Below are 17,474 nucleotides of genomic sequence, written 5' to 3' on the forward strand. Positions count from 1 at the left end.
GTCATCAAATTACACTATGGGTGGTTTCACACCTACATTATTTAGTTTGATTGAATCGCACTAGAGTTCGTTTCCCCTTTTGGTACGGTTCGTTTGGGCAGGTGAGAATGCAGCAATCGTACTCGAGTGCGCATCAAAAGCGGACCAAATAAGCGTACCGAGACCTGCTTGAAGAGGTGGTCTCGGTACGCTTTCAAACGAACCCTGGAGCGGTTCGTTTGTGGTGAGAATATGATCCGTACTAAAACAGGTCCAACCGCAAAAAGGTTTTGGACTAATTCAGCTGCCGTAGGCCGATGCGCTGTGCATTATGGGATATGGAGGAAAAATATTTGTTGACAGCAGAGAGAGAGAGAGAGGGCAAAACTTTACCTGATGGATCGTTGGTAATATTTCCGCAAGATGACCATGCCATGTTGCAGTTTAGCTAAATTAATTCACGGCTCCTCCTGAAGTGACGAGTGATGCATTAAACACTGTTTTCCAGCCACGGCCGCGCTTCATTCTCGAAATGTATAGTTTGTCTTAAGCAGGGACACAATCAGCCAGCGCAGTCGTCCCTCCAGAGTTAAAGGTTTTGTTTACCAATCAATAAGCAGTTTAGGAAATATGTTTAACAACATCTGGCCAATGAGAGATGTGGATTTTGTCAGATGACTGCATTTTGCACCCCGGGCTCATTGTGGAAACGTTGCCCCGCGGACGTTTCTGCGGACCACCATTTACGTCCTGGGAGGTACGTATTCGAGCGTTTTTTTGTTTTCGCGGATCCGCGAGAGGCTGCTGTGCGCGCTTTTTCGCGTCTCGGGCGTGCGGCGTTCGCGCCCGCGCCGTTCTCGCGCGAAAAGCCGCCGGATTGGAAAAAAAAAAAAGCCCTCGTCTTCGATTTCGACCGCGTTTTCGGATCCCGCCGCGTTCTTGCCCTTATTTTTCGGATTCCGTTTTTTGTCTCACCTGATTTCCGGAACCTGCTGTTCCCCGGACTCGATCCTGGTCGTCGTCTACCGCGGCCGGCTCCTCCTCCTCCTCCTCGTCCGGGGCCTCCGCTCCACCGACGCAACGCTGTGAGCTAGGCGGACAAACTGATTGCGTCGGGAAAGCCTTCCACTCGGAGGTGAGCCGTCGGCCGGTGAGCGTGAAGAGGAGGGGCGGAGCGGCGCCACACCACCCCGTGGCGTTCGCTCGAAAAAAAACAAACGCGGCCTTTACGTACCTCCGGCCACGTAAATCGCGGTCTACAGAAACGTCCGCGGGGCTACGTTTCCAGAATGAGCTTGGGTTGGCATTTTGATTCGTTTCAGCTGGTTCGGACCAAAGCCAGCAGTGTGGTGTGAAAACGACCCTAAGACGGCAGGAGATGCAACAATGTATCATTTATTGCGCTTGGTCCGGACCAAATGAAGCGAACTACAGATGTGAAAGCACCCTATGTATACATCACACAGCATTTATTGGACCAGAGCAACTTTTTAGATCAAAACGCCTATGGGCGCACATATGAGCGCAAATGCATTTGCTATTTAAACAGCGTGGCGCAAAACGTCAAAAACTAGCAAACACCAATTGCTTTTACACATACTGTGATAAAAACTCTTGAAACTGACCAAATTATTCTGTACAAATACCACCTATTTATATCTTCATTAAGCCCATTTAAAATGCCAGCTAATGTTTAATCAATTGATATTTAATGTGTATAGGATTGGCAGGAGGCTTTAAAACAATCTGCAATGACACAGTGAACACCAGCTCCATATTTTATCAATATGACTAGTATTACTCTGGAGTTATAAGCAATACCTCATTTCACAGAACCAATAAAACTCTCCAGCAGACAGATCCCATCAGCCCAGACCGAGGACCAATAGTGTGTCACTGCAAACCAAATCAGACAAAACAAATGACACACTCATCCTCTGGGTCCAACGCATTATTCGTTTATTTATAAAACAGCATAAGGAAAACAAAAAGATAACATTATAGGTTCAGTTTTGATCTCTTCCATAACAATTACCTCTATTTAAAAGGAAAAATCCCTGCTGTAACGGGCAATCATCTATTCATGAGGACGTTGTTGGCTAACACAGGAAGACTTGTGTGTGAGTACTGGTTTTAGTGGTTTACAAGGACAGACATTTGTATAATGACGGGTATGATCTAGGTATTACAATATTGAGGTGGTTTACGAGGACATTCCATGTGTCTTTGTAATTCAAAATGCTTTAAAAAAAACATGCTTAATGTTCAAAACTTGAAACAGGTTTCCTGTGAGGGTTGAGTGTAGTGGTAGGGCCATAAGAATGTTTTTTTAGTCTATAAAATACCTTACACCTATGGAAAGTCCTTGTAAACCACTAATACCAACTGTGTGTGTCTCTGCAGGGCTGTGGACTGATTAATTTCAGCCTGAGTCTGATTCATCACAGCCGGTCACCTGATTGCACTTTAAATAGGTGCTCCTCTCGAGAAGCCATTCAGATGCCATTCAGGCAAAATCCATCTCCCAAGGACAGTCAAATCAGTTCCTCTGCTGCTCCCTGTATTGCTTATGAACTCACACATGATGACCAGGAGACTGTTTGACTGCATTTCAGCAGGGTCCGAGGGAAATGTTTCTTCTGTTGTCATAGTTAATCTTAATATGTGTTGAAACATAGCTAACACTTAAATAAATTTTTCATTCACCAATTAATAAAAAAGAACAAGTAATCTTTGTGATCAAAACTTTTTTAGGAATATGAGACTTCGGTTTATTCCAACTTATTAGAATAAGAGACATTTATAAAATTGTTTTTAAATACTTACCCACATATCGTTCCATACCACTGAGACGAGAATCGCGATTCTTTTTGCCTAAAATAAAGATCACGATCTTCTCACGATTCTGTAGATATAAAATAAAGGTTATTTATGAGTGGGCTATTATGATTGTTATTCTCAAACATGTGGTAAAACAGCAATATGCTTTTGTAGATGTACTGTTGGTTAAAATGCTATATTTTGTATAGACTTGGAATGGTGGACTTGAACAGACTTCAGATTTGTCCTGGTCATTAATGCTGATGATAATTCTGATGTTGAATTGTGTTAGAGACATATGCTTACAATCTGTAATTTTCCACTTAAAATCTTTCACTGACATAATTTGCGTGAATACAGAAGACTGGGCGGGTATTTTTGCATTTCGGCGGGTTTTGGATACTGTTTGGGCTGGAATCAGTCAGCTACATCTGGCAACACTGTGTCCGCTTTCGGTTTAATTTTCACTGCTAAGAACGGGTTACTTCCTGCGCGGCTCCCAAACGATGACTCTGTGCCACAAACTGAATGTTATTTACAACTTTATTACCTGTTATTCACAGTCTATGCAGGGTCTGTTCACTAAAGTAGACTTCATTCAGAGGCTCGTGCGCGCCTGCCCTCTCTGTGGTAACAGCTGACGGTCAGTTCACGTCACATGTGATTTTGCGTTCGCAAAATCATTACATGAAGACAGAAATGACATTTTTGAGGTGAATTATATCTTATAAATACACCATGTGACTCTTTCAACATCATTTGGAGGTGTCCACGTTGCTGAACAACGTATGTAAAACAATGTGAAGACATTTCTGAGAACCGAGAAATATGTGCTGGTTCATTCTATAGCTCACCACAAATGGATCATTCAGTCCTTCATTTTCCTTTGTCTCAGTTTATCAGGGGTCACCACAGCAGAATGAATCGGCAACTATTCCTGCATATGTTTTACGCAGCGGATGACCTTCCAGCTGCAACCCAGTACTGAGAAACAAAGTGATCATGTAACAAGATATTACATTATTTCTGGTTAGTGGTAAAAATAATGATAAATAATCTGAAGGTACATGATTGAATAACAAAGTCCCTGAGGTGCTGTTTTATTTCTTCGTCTAAAGCAATGGTCTTAAACTCAGTTCCTGGAGGGCCGCAGCTCTACATAGTTTATCTCCAACCACCTCCAACTCACACCTACTGTACTTAGTCTCTAGTAGTCTTGAACACTTTGGTTTGTTGGATCAGCTGTGTTTGATTGGGATTGTTCAGAGCTGCGGCCCTCCAGGAATCGAGTTTGAGACCTACGGTTTATAGTTAGTTTAGGCTGTGTTTCCAGCATTTTCCTGAGAATTGTTTTTTCATTTAAAATAAAAAAACAGCCATATAAATTCCTGCCTGAAAAGACTATTTCCTGCATTACTACTATATCTAACTTTTATAACAGCTTTCACTTTGTGCATATATTGTCTAAAAGATTTGAAGTCTGCTTTAAAGGTGTTTTACAAGGTCTCATTTTTTTATCTGTAAAACAATAACCTATAATAAAAAGAACAAAAATGAAAAAAAAAAAAAAAGATTGGGAATAGTTTGGAATCCTGTCATATATCATTTCACTCATCTCCATATCTTTCCAAATCTGCTAGACTTAAGCAGGTTGCACACCAGAAGCGCCACGCAGCGCCATGTATTTTAGAATTCTAAACATAGGTTTCTATCAGGATACACACACCGGCGCCGCAAGTCGGCGGCTGTCGGTGGCGCCCGGCGACGGCTCAGGACGCAGTTCATTTTTCAGCCGCGACACAGAGCGCCATCTGATTAGTTTCATGTTAAATATCATTCGAATGTGCGCGTCTGGTATGTGATACCTTAAACTGTCATGTACGCGCCGTGTTGCGGCGCCGAGCGGCGCTTCTGGTGTGCGACCTGCTTTAGACTTAGACTAAGAGTTCCTAAGACTTAGGATGAATAAAAAGTGAGATTTTTTTTGTGTTACATTGCTTTATGAAAGGTTGAATCTATTAATAATAACATTGTCAAAGTAATCCCTCACACAGGAACACAAATAACACCACATTGTTAATTCCAGGCCTTTTCCACATTGTTAAAAAACACTACAAGTCTGCTCACAAACACAGTCCTTCCCACCACCAATTTTGTGTTAATGGTTTCTGCACGTCTATAAGCTGATAATACTCCGGCACATGACTGCATCGTTTTAACAAATTTATATTTCTGCAGTTTACGCAAAGATTATAGGTTTGTGCTGTCACAATACTGGAATTTGATCCAGCGCCTTGAAAATATTGATATTTGAAACAATTTTCATTGCCATTATAACCCCTTTAACTTGCACTCTGAGAAAAAGACCAATTTCATCATAAATTGTGTTCCTGACACCACTCTTAAGATATATAATGGAAGTAAATCTGGTGCTGTTTGTTGTGATTGTGTCTCAGTCCATATCACATTCAGGGAAGCCAAGTGGATTCTAACATTAATCACAATATTTTCACTGACTATTTAGTGAAAAAAAGAATATAATAAAAATGATTGTTGTTTTCATTGAGTTGAGTGGAAAAGTATGTGTATATTATATAATATAAAAATAAATGAATTTTCACATTTCTCAATCCCAATTTACAACCAATGGCACAAATAAACACAACAGAACAAATAAATAAATCAATACATAAATTAAAACACGAATAACAATCATTTTTCAGTGTGTTTTGTGTTTTCTTTGTTCATCTTCATATATATATATATATATATATATATATATATATATATATATATATATATATATATATATATATATATATATATATATAATTTTTTTTTACTTATTATATTAGCGTGCTTGCATAGCAGTGTATTTTAACATGATTTTACATTTATCAGTTCAAGTTAGTGCAGGAGTACAAAAAAACACACATATAACAACACATTTACCTGCGTGTTTCTGTTGCAGTTTTGTACTTTAATATTGAAATTGGCCAGACCCAACAATCTGAGTAGAGTTCAAAATATTGGCTTAGTATGAAGAGAGATCATTAATCTCAGAAAAGAGACATGGTATCTTTTCAAATATTTCAGCTTTAATGTATATATAAATCTTTTATCAACACTATAAACAGTAGCATCATAAGAAACTTACACTTCAATTAATTAGCATTTTCAAGCCCCAAAATGCTGTTCTTATGTCAATTAATGACTAAGACACATATACATTTTTTCAAGAGACTATGAACACCCTCCTCAGGGTTTTTATTTACTTTTTCTCAGTATAATACAAGGCCCTGTCCACACGAACATGGGTCATTTCAACAGATACATTTTCAAAACAGCACTTTTTTCTAGTCTGTTTCGCTGTTTGTTCATACAAAACTGCACTTACTGAAACCGAAACTTTCTTTCGATGTAAATTTTTCATAACTCTGGGTACAGTGTGGTCACGTGGACACTACAACTGGAGGTTTCACCTCATGATGTCAACATGAGCTGTTTTTTTTTTGTTTGTTTGTTTTTCCTTTCTGATTGGCCATCATGGTTGGGTTCACGCCAAAAGGGGAAGATGAGGCAAAAATCCTAAAATCGCATCAAATGCATCCCATATTTTGTGTCGTTTGTCTGTGGCATGATAACCCGCCTCTGTTTCTCATGTTTTTGCATTGACTTGTATGCAATTTATTCATGCAAATACTTAATTTCCCGTTTGGAGTGAACCCAGTATCAAAGTGTCATTATCACCTCCTGTTGATTTACTGTACCCTTAAAATGCATCATAGTGCGTTTTTGCATTTTTAAGGACAAATTCCAAAAAAATACGAAAGTGGGGAACACCCTTTTATAAATATACCTGTGGACATGTGGACATGGCCTTAGTAAATATTCTTGAAAATATATTTTGTGTTCCACACAAGATAATCAGTGAGATGACAGCGAGTAAATGATACAGAATTGACATTTTTTCTGAACTATTCCTTTAAAGGGCACATAGTTTACCCCTTTTTAAAGATTTAATATTTCCAATATGGTTTTTCTGAGTTTGCCAGTTTAGGTTCAGTTCAAAACACAATTTAGATTTTTTTATTATAATGTGTTTAAAAAAGTGTCATTTTGGGGGCGTGTACACAGGGGGTTGTTTTAGGGGCATGTTACTTTACATGAAAATTAGTTTCGACTTCCCGCCCAACGAAACAAGGGGGCGGAGCCAAAAGCTCCCCCGCTTTGTGTTTGGCAACAGACAGGAAGACAGAGAGAAGCAACATGAGTGGGAGGACCAGCATTTAGCCGATGGTGCTCTGTGGCTTGGCAGAAATATGATGTGTCCTGAGTCGTGGCTGGGCGCTGCGGATAGAAACCTATGTTTAGAATTCTAAAATGCATGGTGCTGCATTGCATGACGTTATTTTATTTCCAATGGAGGGACACGCATGTGAGGCTCGCTCGCACTTTCCAGCTACACCTAGTTAAGATCACAGGGAGCTTCTGTGATAGCGAGAAATGCAAACAGCTAAAATTTAAGGTAGACGCAATGAAAAGAACACATGTTTGCAAACCCACCAAAAGTTAAAAACAATAATTCCGATTAGAGTGATCATGTGGTGAATATTGATCTTGTGTTGAGCCCAATGAGCCTTACATCTAAAAATAGAGCAAGGGTGTTCCTTTGGTGACATCGCTTTGAGTCACACGCTGAAAATGGCGGAAGTGAAACAACAAACTGAGGATATGGTGATGCACGCCTGTCATTCAATATTGGTGTGCAGGGGGACCGCACTCCTACATCAAGTTGCGGTCGATCTAATAACCATTCCAATTGCTCCATTGTTTTATGTTGTTAAATTGAAAAAAGGACAGGGTGTGTTTATATCACCCCAATATGATGGTCTATACTCTATACTTACACACCTGTCTGTCCCATCAGTTTGAAAAGTAGATTTTTCACCATAGGTGCCCTTTAAAAGATACACTGTAACAAGCAACAAATGACTTTGGCTCTGAAGAACTCCACAAGTGTTTGTCAAAGAGCCATGAATGACAGCCGTCACTTCTGTTTGAAGTAGTGTGTTCAAAGCATACTATTAATTTCCATGATTACATTCAAGCCAACTGGTCGAGACCTATTCCTACACAGTGGCATCTTCTTGGAAAGGACTCTCTGCAATCCGGTGGTCTAAAAGTGTAATCAACACCCCACAACATGACCACAGATTTTGACCCTTGAGTTTCAAAATCAGACTTGACCCAGTCTGGTAGCATGAAGTTTCAAATACTAGGGGCTCTATTGATCCTCAAGAAGTTTTCATTCACAAAAAAAAATACAAATAAAAATAATCCATCCTTGTCAGCACAACCCGGACAGATGGACAAAGCAGGAGGAAGACAACATAACAGCCAAAACACTTTGTTGAGTAGGAGACAGGTCCAAATTCGTATATCAAACCACATCCTGGATGCCGCCGTTAAACTTCCGGGTGCAGACCTGAGCATGAGAAGCTCCTCTTAAGGAGTAAAGCCCCATCCTGCAAGGAACAGAGCGATTAGATGTTTCTTAACAAGCATCAGTCTCTCTGGCTTGAAGTATCCATCTGCACACCGTCAGTCTCACCTTTTAATGCGGCTGATCTGCTCGCACAGGAAGGACAGGTATTGAGTGAGCTTCACCATTGCGATGATAAGCGTTCCCCCGACAAGGGTGCATGTGGGCCAAAGGAGCGAGCTGATGATCGCTCCGCGGCCGTAGAGACGTGTCAGAAGTACGCCGTCCTGCTGCTCTGAGGGGTCATAGTAACACAGAACCTGCTGGTGCATCTTGAGCCGCTCCGAGATGTTCATCACTATGGTGTGCATTAGTGTCTGCTCCTTTCGGCACTTTGGGATGTAAAAACACTGCAGGGGAAGAAAGAAATCCACTGTAAATAATGCTTGCTGCCTTAAATTGAAGAAAATGTACTTACATCAATCAAACAGCCTAAAAATAATGAGTTAAATTTTGTATAACTTACAAAATTTAGTTGAAGCCTGATTAACTTATTAAAATAAGTTAACGGAACATGAACATATTTGTTGTCTTGACTTTTTGCATAAAATTTTTTACAGTGTGGATTTATTTGGAAGTATTTGGTAAAGTCATTTTGTGTCTTATACTTATCCCAGGCTTATTAAAAATGTGTGCCTTAGCTTAATTTGTTTGCGAAACATAAAATACAGGTATGTTTTATTGCACTTTTTAGATGACAAATCTACTAGAGAGTGCTGTTTACAGTTTTGCAAAACTGAAATACATGTTGTTGTACATTTCAGATACACGCCCATTTTGTACATGTCTATGAGAAGGTATTGCCTGTTGTACACCAAGCAAAACATTGATCTAAGCCCAACCAATAGTGTTTTCAATAGAAAAACTTAAGAGAAAATTGCACTGCGACCATCCAGTTTTACCTTGATTTTGCATTGCTTTTATCTCTTTTGTGAAACTACGTCAAATATATGTTTAGATATGTTTTTGCGATTTCACAACTATGTAAGCTAAAGCATTCATTTACAATGAGCCTGTGTTGGTTATACTGCATGGAGCTCATTTGTCATCCTAAAAATAGCATACTGAAATATCATCTTGGGACAGTTTGAGAATTGGTCATTTTTGGTAATTATGTTAATTAAAAGTACATTAACAAATGATTAGCATGACACAGGTGACTTAGTGGTTAGCACTGTCGCATCACAGCAAGAAGGTCGCTGGTTCGAGTCCCGGCTCGGCCAGTTGGTATCTTTGTGTGACGTTTGCATGTTCTCCCCGTGTTGGCGTGAGTTTCCTTCAGGTGCTCAGGTTTCCCCCACAGTCCAAAGACATACTACTAATTAGATTATTAAATTGGCCGTAGTGTATGAGTTTAAAGTAGTGTATGAGTCTCTTTTATTTATTTTTTTATTTTTTTATTTGTTTAAGAAGATCATAAGGACTTCTGAACCCTAATAAACCTGACAATCTAATTTTAGGAACAATTTTGCTGTCAGAAAAATGTGGAAAAAAGTTGTTGTTTAGGCATTCTTAAATGCACCGTACTTGTATTTTGTGGTAAGTCATCTGCTTCTACTATTTCAAAGTACGTAACACTTGTTTATTCACCTTCTCCGCCGACGAGCGGGCGCTGCCATTTGAATCTTTTTGGCTTGAGACTTCCGGTCTTATTCACTTTCATTCATTTTTGACGTTAAGTGAAGTTTATTCATAAACTACTTTCGAGAGGAGCACGTGATTATGATTGAACACAGCTGGTTCTGCATTAGCATGCATGATCCACCAATCAGGCCATTCCTAACCACTATAAAGAGCCAGGGTTTTTTCACTACAGTTATCTTCGATTTGAAGAATCCCCCCTTCCACCCCTACCTCTTTACCTTTCCCTCCATAGGGCAGCACGGTGGCCCAGTGACTAGCACTGTCGCCTCACAGCAAGAACGTCACCAGTTCTAGCTCCTTAACAGGCCGGTGGTCGTTTCTGTGTGTAGTTTGCATGTTCTTCCCGTGCTTGCATGGGTTTTCCCCGGGTCCTCCGGTTTCCTCCCACATTCCAAAAACATGCACAACAAGTTAATCGATAAATCTAAATTTTCAATACAGGTAATCTAATAATGCAACATATCTTTTAATAGCTTTAAATTTTTAGTCTTTAGCTATTATCAAAGGGGAGTTGTCAAGATCTACCTGAGCTCGAGGCTCCCCTCTCTTCCTCCAAACGGGAGGGAGCCCAGGGCTCAAGAACCTTCGAGCTCAGGGCTCTCTCCCGGGACAGCATGCCAAACTTGCTTATAATCAATCATCAGCTAAGTGTGAACTCTTGAAAAACTGCTCATTACGCTGCTTGATGTTGCAATTTGATATTTTCTTATTATATTCTTCTACTTGGTCTGTATAATCATGAAAACTTTTGTTTGTTGGGCAAGTAGTTTGACCGTTTTCTGCCGTTTATTATTCCTAGTCATTTCTCCCATAGGCGACTGAATCGGAAGTTCTAAGACAATCACGAAAACAGGCGCACTTCCGCATTTTAGAATAAGATCAATACATATAATGTTTTAAATGCAAATTTTCTTAATTATTATTGTTATTGAACAAAATGCATTATGCTCCAATCATCACAATTGTTTTGTAGGAGAGAGGTGGGAATGAAGTTAAACCAGTAGATTTCTTGACAAATAATAATTCACCACATCCTTTGCTGACGAGCACGCGCAGCCATTTAAATCTTTTTGGCTCGAGACTTCCGGTCTCATTCACTTCCATTCATTTTTAGATGTTAAAAACTGCTCGTTATGCTGCTTGATGTTGCAAACGGATATTTTCTTATTATATTATTCTACTTGGTCTGTATAGTAATGCAAACATTTGTTTGTAGAGCAAGTAGTTTTCTGCCATTTATTATTCCTAGTCATTTCTCCCATAGGCGACTGAATCGGAAGTTCTAAAACAAACGTGAAAACAGGCACACTTCCGCATTTTAGAATAAGGTCAATAAAATAAAATTTGAAAGTGAGCAATCTTGATTTGCCTTGATTAGTAAAAAAAAGACATTATAAATGCTCTACTTTTTGGAGCATATACAAACCTTGCATTATTAAACATAAAAAATAACAGTACATTTTCTCTTAAATAACTGACTTTTTTTTCGGATAGTGTGATTTATAAACATTGATTTATTTGGTTACTCATAAAGGTGACTTTTGTTTTGTAACATTCATTCATTCATTTTCTTTTTAGCTTAGTCCATTTATTAATCCGGGGTCGCCACAGGGGAATGAACCGCCAACTTATCCAGCACATGTTTTACGCAGCTGATGCCCTTCCAGCTGCAACCCATCTCTGGGAAACTTCCATACACACTTATTCACACTCATACTCTACGGACAATTTAGCCTACCCAATTCACCTGTACAGCATGAAACCTGAGCACCCAGAGGAAACCCATGCGAACGCAGGGAAAACATGCAAACACCACACAGAAATGCCAACAGACCCAGCAGAGGCTCAAACCAGCGACCTTCTTGCTGTGAGGCGACCGCACTACCTACTGCGCCAATGCTTCGCTCTGTTTTGTAAAATAATAATGTAAAAATAAATCAATGTCTTCCCCATGCAGAAACTAGATTTTTACGGTAATGAAATTACAATTGTATTTTTTATAGCATCATGTCACAGAAGCCCACACATCATTATTTATTGGTGATACGACATATCCCTATAGACCTTTTTCTTGGAACGCAAAATTACCCATTATGCTTAGCGTGTATGCGCAAGGAGAATGCGAAGAACTTCCGGTCGGCAGCTGATGCGTGTAAACAGTCACATTTGGACAGCTTTGAAACGATAGTTTTAGTCTATTTTACCTGGTTTTATCCTCTTTGAACTAGTACTGTTGTCCATCAGCACCATCTCCTGGACTGACCATTTAAAGAAATACGATCTAAAAGGATGGAAAACAGCTGCTGTGAGGCATTTTCCCCTCATTGTCAGACGGCATCTTCTGCAGTTTAAATGAAGCCTTGTCATCGCTAAAGTCAACATTTTCTCTTTATTTAAAAAAAAAAACACAAACCGTGGTGAATTCAACACACGAAATAAAACACAAACGGTTCACGATTAAAATGAACAGCAAATCAGCCAGCAGAGTATCAATAACATACTTTTATTGGTCATTTTTGTAAATTGCACGACTTTTATACCTGTTAAGTTTCATGCCAGTACTCTGGTTTGCTCTCTCTCTCTCTCTCTCTCTCTCTCTGTGTGTGTGTGTGTGTGTGTGTGTGTGTGTGTGTGTGTGTGTGTGTTAAAGAGCTGCTGAGCTAACAGCTGACAGGCCGGGAACGCACACACACACTATTTCTGACGGCAACGACACGTGAACTAGGAGAACGTTTTTCTCGTATTTCTGACGCGCTTGAACCACATGTGACAAATTATAACGGCTTTAACAGACACATTTCTAAGTTGTGTGTCACAAAAACACTCTGTTATCCATTAAAAACGTCATTGAAACCCATTTTCGGAGCGCAAATTGCCAGTTGTACACGCTGTAAACGGACGTTTTTAGCATTCTACCAGAAGACGCTGGTCGCTATGGCGCCTTCCATGCAGCAGCCATGAAAAAGGTCTATAGGTAGTGCATTTGTTTAGGTGTGGTGTACCTCAGGATTGGCCTCATGCGCTTCCTCGTTGTATGAGAGCCGCTGAACTTTACCAGAGTCCAAACTGACATACACTTGAAGACAGGGATACCTGGAGCTTTTCCGGCACTCTGAACCACAGCTGTAGCTACAGTTAATCTCAGCAACTACACTCGAGTTCAACACTGTGCAGTTTGACTCCTCTGTCCAAACACTGAGAGAAAAGAAACAGAGATGTACACAGTTTATAATGACATTACAATTATTAATTGTAAAGGATGAGTTAAAGGGAAATATGCAACACTCAAAAACTCAAAAAATGACTTTTGCTGCTTGTTCAAACTACTTATTTGAAACAACTACAACACCCAGTCAAACAACACACTCACACACAACTGGCTCTAGATAATGACTGAGAATCTGGCAGCTCTGGAGGATCTAGAACCGGTCGTGTGTGTGTGTTGTATGACTGGGTGTTGTAGTCCATAACATGGCGGATTTGTAGTTCATGTGAATGTAAGTGTGTTTACTAGCGATCTCTGGTAATAGATCGCTGTTGATCGTGACAATTATATTGCCTTTTGCAAGTTATTTTGCAGTTTTAATCCAATTTCAGTCAGGCACTAAAAATCATGTTCAGTTTTCTCTGAAACAGATAAATATTTTTAAAATAATAATTAATGCACAATTCATGGCAGTTCATTGCTTAAAAGCTAAAAAAAACAAAACCAACGTGAAGTAATATTATTGCATGGGTTTAATTAAGACGACATTTGAAGAGTTCAGATTCAAAAACTTCTAAATGCCATTTGCAATGATTTCCTAATATGAGCATTTGTCTCAGCCCTCCTTGTTTATGTTCAGTTATTTTACTTTAAAAGCAATGAAAATTCCTCACTTTAAATTTAAAATTAGAGCCTACAGACAGGAGTCAGAGAAAAATGCTAATTTTAGAAGAAAATATTCAACGGCATTAAGAGGTTTTTGCATCAAAAATCTTCATATAAGGACTTCCAAGTTTTTAATTAGAAATGTAAATTGCTGTCTGTAATTTACACTTAAAACTGCAACATACTGTATATAATAGTTATGTTTTAGAATGTTTGTAGAAGTTTATTATTGTTATTATATATTTTTTTATTGCGAATCTAGGGTGCATTTCCGCTAGTTCATTAGCCTACTAAGGTTGCAAGTTCAGTTGTTACAAACATAGGTTGTGGATTTGATGTTCCCCAAATCTATCGTTCCAACGAACATTAGCAAACTTGTACGTTTGCAACAACACCTCTAGCTGTAGTTACAAGCAGAGTTCCTGGTTGAGTTTTATTCCCAGTCACCCCCCTATTCCTTTCGAATGTGCAACATTAAACTTGGAATGATAAAAAAAAAAAACATTAAAGTCAAAGTAGTCTTTTCAAAGTAAATTTTAGTGCAGTTTTTGCGATCTTTATATTTCGCAGTGCACTTTAAAAACACTTGTCATTTTGAACGCAGCCGTGACGAAAGCTATAGCTGACCTATGTAAAGAGCAATCTACAATACGTCTTCAAAGCTTGTGAAAACAAAAATATATAGGCTACGTTAATGGTTTAAATTTATAACAGCGTAAGCTATTTATTAAGAAATGTATATGTACTGTATTGGGCCTATGCTAGAACATTTCTGCGTTTTTTTATTTCTTAATACCTATGTAAATTAAAACCATTAACGTGAATTATAAATGAGATTAGAAAATGTGTTAGCTTTTTGTAAGTGGTTTATGGTTCACAATAGACTATTCACCTTATTCTCCGCCGACGAGCGGGCGCTGCCATTTGAATCTTTTTGGCTTGAGACTTCCGGTCTCATTCACTTCCATTCATTTTTTGACGTAAAAACTGCTCGTTATGCTGCTTGACGTTGCAATTTGATACTTTCTTATTATATTATTCTACTTGGTCTGTATAGTCATGCAAACATTTGTTTGTAGAGCAAGCAGTTTGACCGTTTTCTGGCGTTTATTATTCCTAGTCATTTCTCCCATAGGCGACTAAATCGGAAGTTCTAAGACAATCGCAAAAACAGGCGCACTTCCACATTTTAGAATAAGGTCAATAGAATATTTTCAATAATATTTGTAAAGGAAACATATATGTATATGTATGTTTTTACCAAAGCTAATATAGATTTTTTTTAAATGTGTGTGCATTTAAAACAAAATATTTTGCACAAAAAAAGTTGTTGTTTTTTTTTCTAAAGAAGAAAAAAACATGAATGTGTGACTGAGAAACTATGGTTTTGGATAGCATAGGTCACTACTATTTTTTTTTTTTAACTAAACGATGCATTGCATGATAGTTCAGCCACGAGTCGTTGTTTGGGAAACACACTCCTGGATAGGGAGCTAAAATCAACATGCAATAAGAAATGCAATACTCTTTTTAATACCCATTTTTAAAGTAGAATAATAAATAATTGTAGTGACTCCAAACACTTGTTTTGGCATTAAAACAAGAATTATGCCGTAGCCCTCATCATATGTGGATCCATTTTCAAGAAAAAAAAAAAACATGTGAACTTCTTTTCAAAATTAGTTTGTTTAAATTATTACTATACTGATTTAATTTCTCTTTTTTTGAGTAAAATATGCCACTTGCTGAGATTGTATTGAATAAATAATAAAAAAAAAAAACAGAAAGGCTACTAAAAAAACCCCAGAAAAGTCAAGATTTTTGCTTTTATACATGCAAACCCACACAACCCATTAAAGACTCACTATTGCCTCAAGATCTGTAATCGAAGATGCTTTTATTTTTAGCTGCAATGATAACACACCTAAGCTTAATATGTGTGCATCAGGGTCACCCTCCATGTGTGCGAAGGTACATATTGGTGATTTGGCCCTCTGTAGTGACTGTGGTCGATCGTATGTTAGCGGCTGTCTTTGTGCCAGGCCTGTTGTCTCCTTTGAATAACAGGCCCTCATGTTCATCTTCTGGCTATTCTGAAGGCTCAGCTGCCTCTTTAATTGCCTTTGACTGCAGTGTTTGCCAGCGCTTATCTGTGTGCATCTCTAGTGGGTCAGTGCTCCTTTAAAAGGACTCTATCAAAGCCATTTTCTGCTTCAGCGTAAGGTTAAACATTCTAAGTGTTAGCGTGAAAGGGGGATGGGATGGATAAATGTGCAGTACAGCTTGGACAATATAAGTATTTTTTGCACTGACTTATATTGTTAGGAGACAACTTTTTATAACCGGTTAAGGAGAGTTGTATGAATTCTGATGTAAAATCTGAATAAAACTTGACTGTTCGGACATATTGTTGCAGCAATGCAGCATTTACTATTTACAACAATATTTTGTATTTTTTTTCTTAAATTATCAAGTTAGACATTCTGTTCAGACTTATTTTTTTGTTCCTCGTTGTAAAAAATCTATGGGCTAAAGAGCTTTTATGTTTAAAGGTCCAACAGATTGGAATAATTTACCTGCAAACATTCGATCCATTACATCATTTAAGGTCTTTAAGCAGACTTTGTTATCATATTTTACTTTGGATTGTACTTGTTTGTCCTGAGGATGTTATTATTTATTTGGTGATTGATTTACTGATCTGTATATAGCTTTTCTACATATATATACGTATGCGTGTATGTATACTTCTCCCTCCCCCCAACCCTTCTTTTTTTTTTTTTAAACTTTATTTTATTTATTTATTTTTATAATGTTATGTCATGATGGTACATCTCAAAGGGTTTATGCCAATGAATAAATATCACATATTTAAGAAGCTTTAGATTGTTTTTTCCCTATTATTATATTTTTAATAGATGTACATTTTAAAAAGTGGTATTGCTGTGTTATAGAGAGGTAAATGTTGTTAATTTAACATGTTATCTTGTCTTAACTGTTTGTTTCCTCTTGTAATGCAGGATTAAAAAAAATTTTTTTCAGCAAATTGCAACACAAAATGTTTGTTGTATGTTATAGTTTTAATAGTACATTTATAGTTATGCTAATGTGTGTTAAACTGAGACAAATGAAAGTAAAGGAATGTTTGTATTGTTCAATGTTGTAATGAAAAGAATTCTGAGATTATGAAATTTGATCAAATGCACGTTTGAAATTAGGTACATTCGCATTTATACACTTTGATATGTTATGTTCAATATGTTCAAACATTTTATAACAGTTATACACTGTAAAAAGTGAAAACTTTAACAAATTACTTTGACTTAAGTTTGACAAACTTAATTTAGAACATTTTTCAGTAATAAATTCGGTTAGGTGTAACAAGTTTTAGTAATTTATTTTATGGCAGGTATAAGTATTGTTTGCTATTAATAGTGAGCAATACTTGTACTTGCCACAAACATTTAAGTATTATTATATTAACATGGGAAGAAAACTATTTGTACTTTAATAAAAGTATTTTTACTTAGTGAAGTTTATGTATAAACTAATTTCGAGAGGATCACGTGCTTATGATTGCAAGCGGCTGGATCCGCATTATTCAATTCACTATGC

At 37.9% G+C, this 17,474-nt stretch overlaps 1 protein-coding gene and 1 long non-coding RNA gene across 9 annotated transcripts in view; one reads left to right on the forward strand and one right to left on the reverse strand.

Moving 5' to 3' along the window:
* Nucleotides 1-17,474, forward strand: part of LOC141376539 (uncharacterized) — a 50,629-nt gene that overhangs the window by 4,718 nt on the left and 28,437 nt on the right. The window lies entirely within an intron of this gene.
* s100p (S100 calcium binding protein P) overlaps nt 5,878-17,474 on the reverse strand; it is a 49,926-nt gene continuing 38,329 nt past the window's right edge. For 6 of the 7 annotated variants that reach the window (XM_073916355.1, XM_021479732.3, XM_001337104.8 and 3 more), the window contains 3 exons: nt 12,991-13,183; nt 8,414-8,694; nt 5,878-8,327 (listed from right to left, as the gene is read on the reverse strand). In XM_073916355.1, coding sequence (XP_073772456.1) covers nt 8,243-8,327; nt 8,414-8,694; nt 12,991-13,183 — 559 coding nt within the window. In that variant the 3' untranslated portion in view covers nt 5,878-8,242. Of the gene's footprint in view, nt 8,328-8,409; nt 8,695-12,990; nt 13,184-17,474 lie in introns of those variants that run through there. The other variant, XM_021479733.3, reaches the window with a different exon arrangement.

The sequence above is a fragment of the Danio rerio genome, chromosome 11 (genome assembly GCF_049306965.1).
Source record: "Danio rerio strain Tuebingen ecotype United States chromosome 11, GRCz12tu, whole genome shotgun sequence".
In the NCBI taxonomy this organism is placed as follows: Eukaryota; Metazoa; Chordata; class Actinopteri; order Cypriniformes; family Danionidae; genus Danio; species Danio rerio.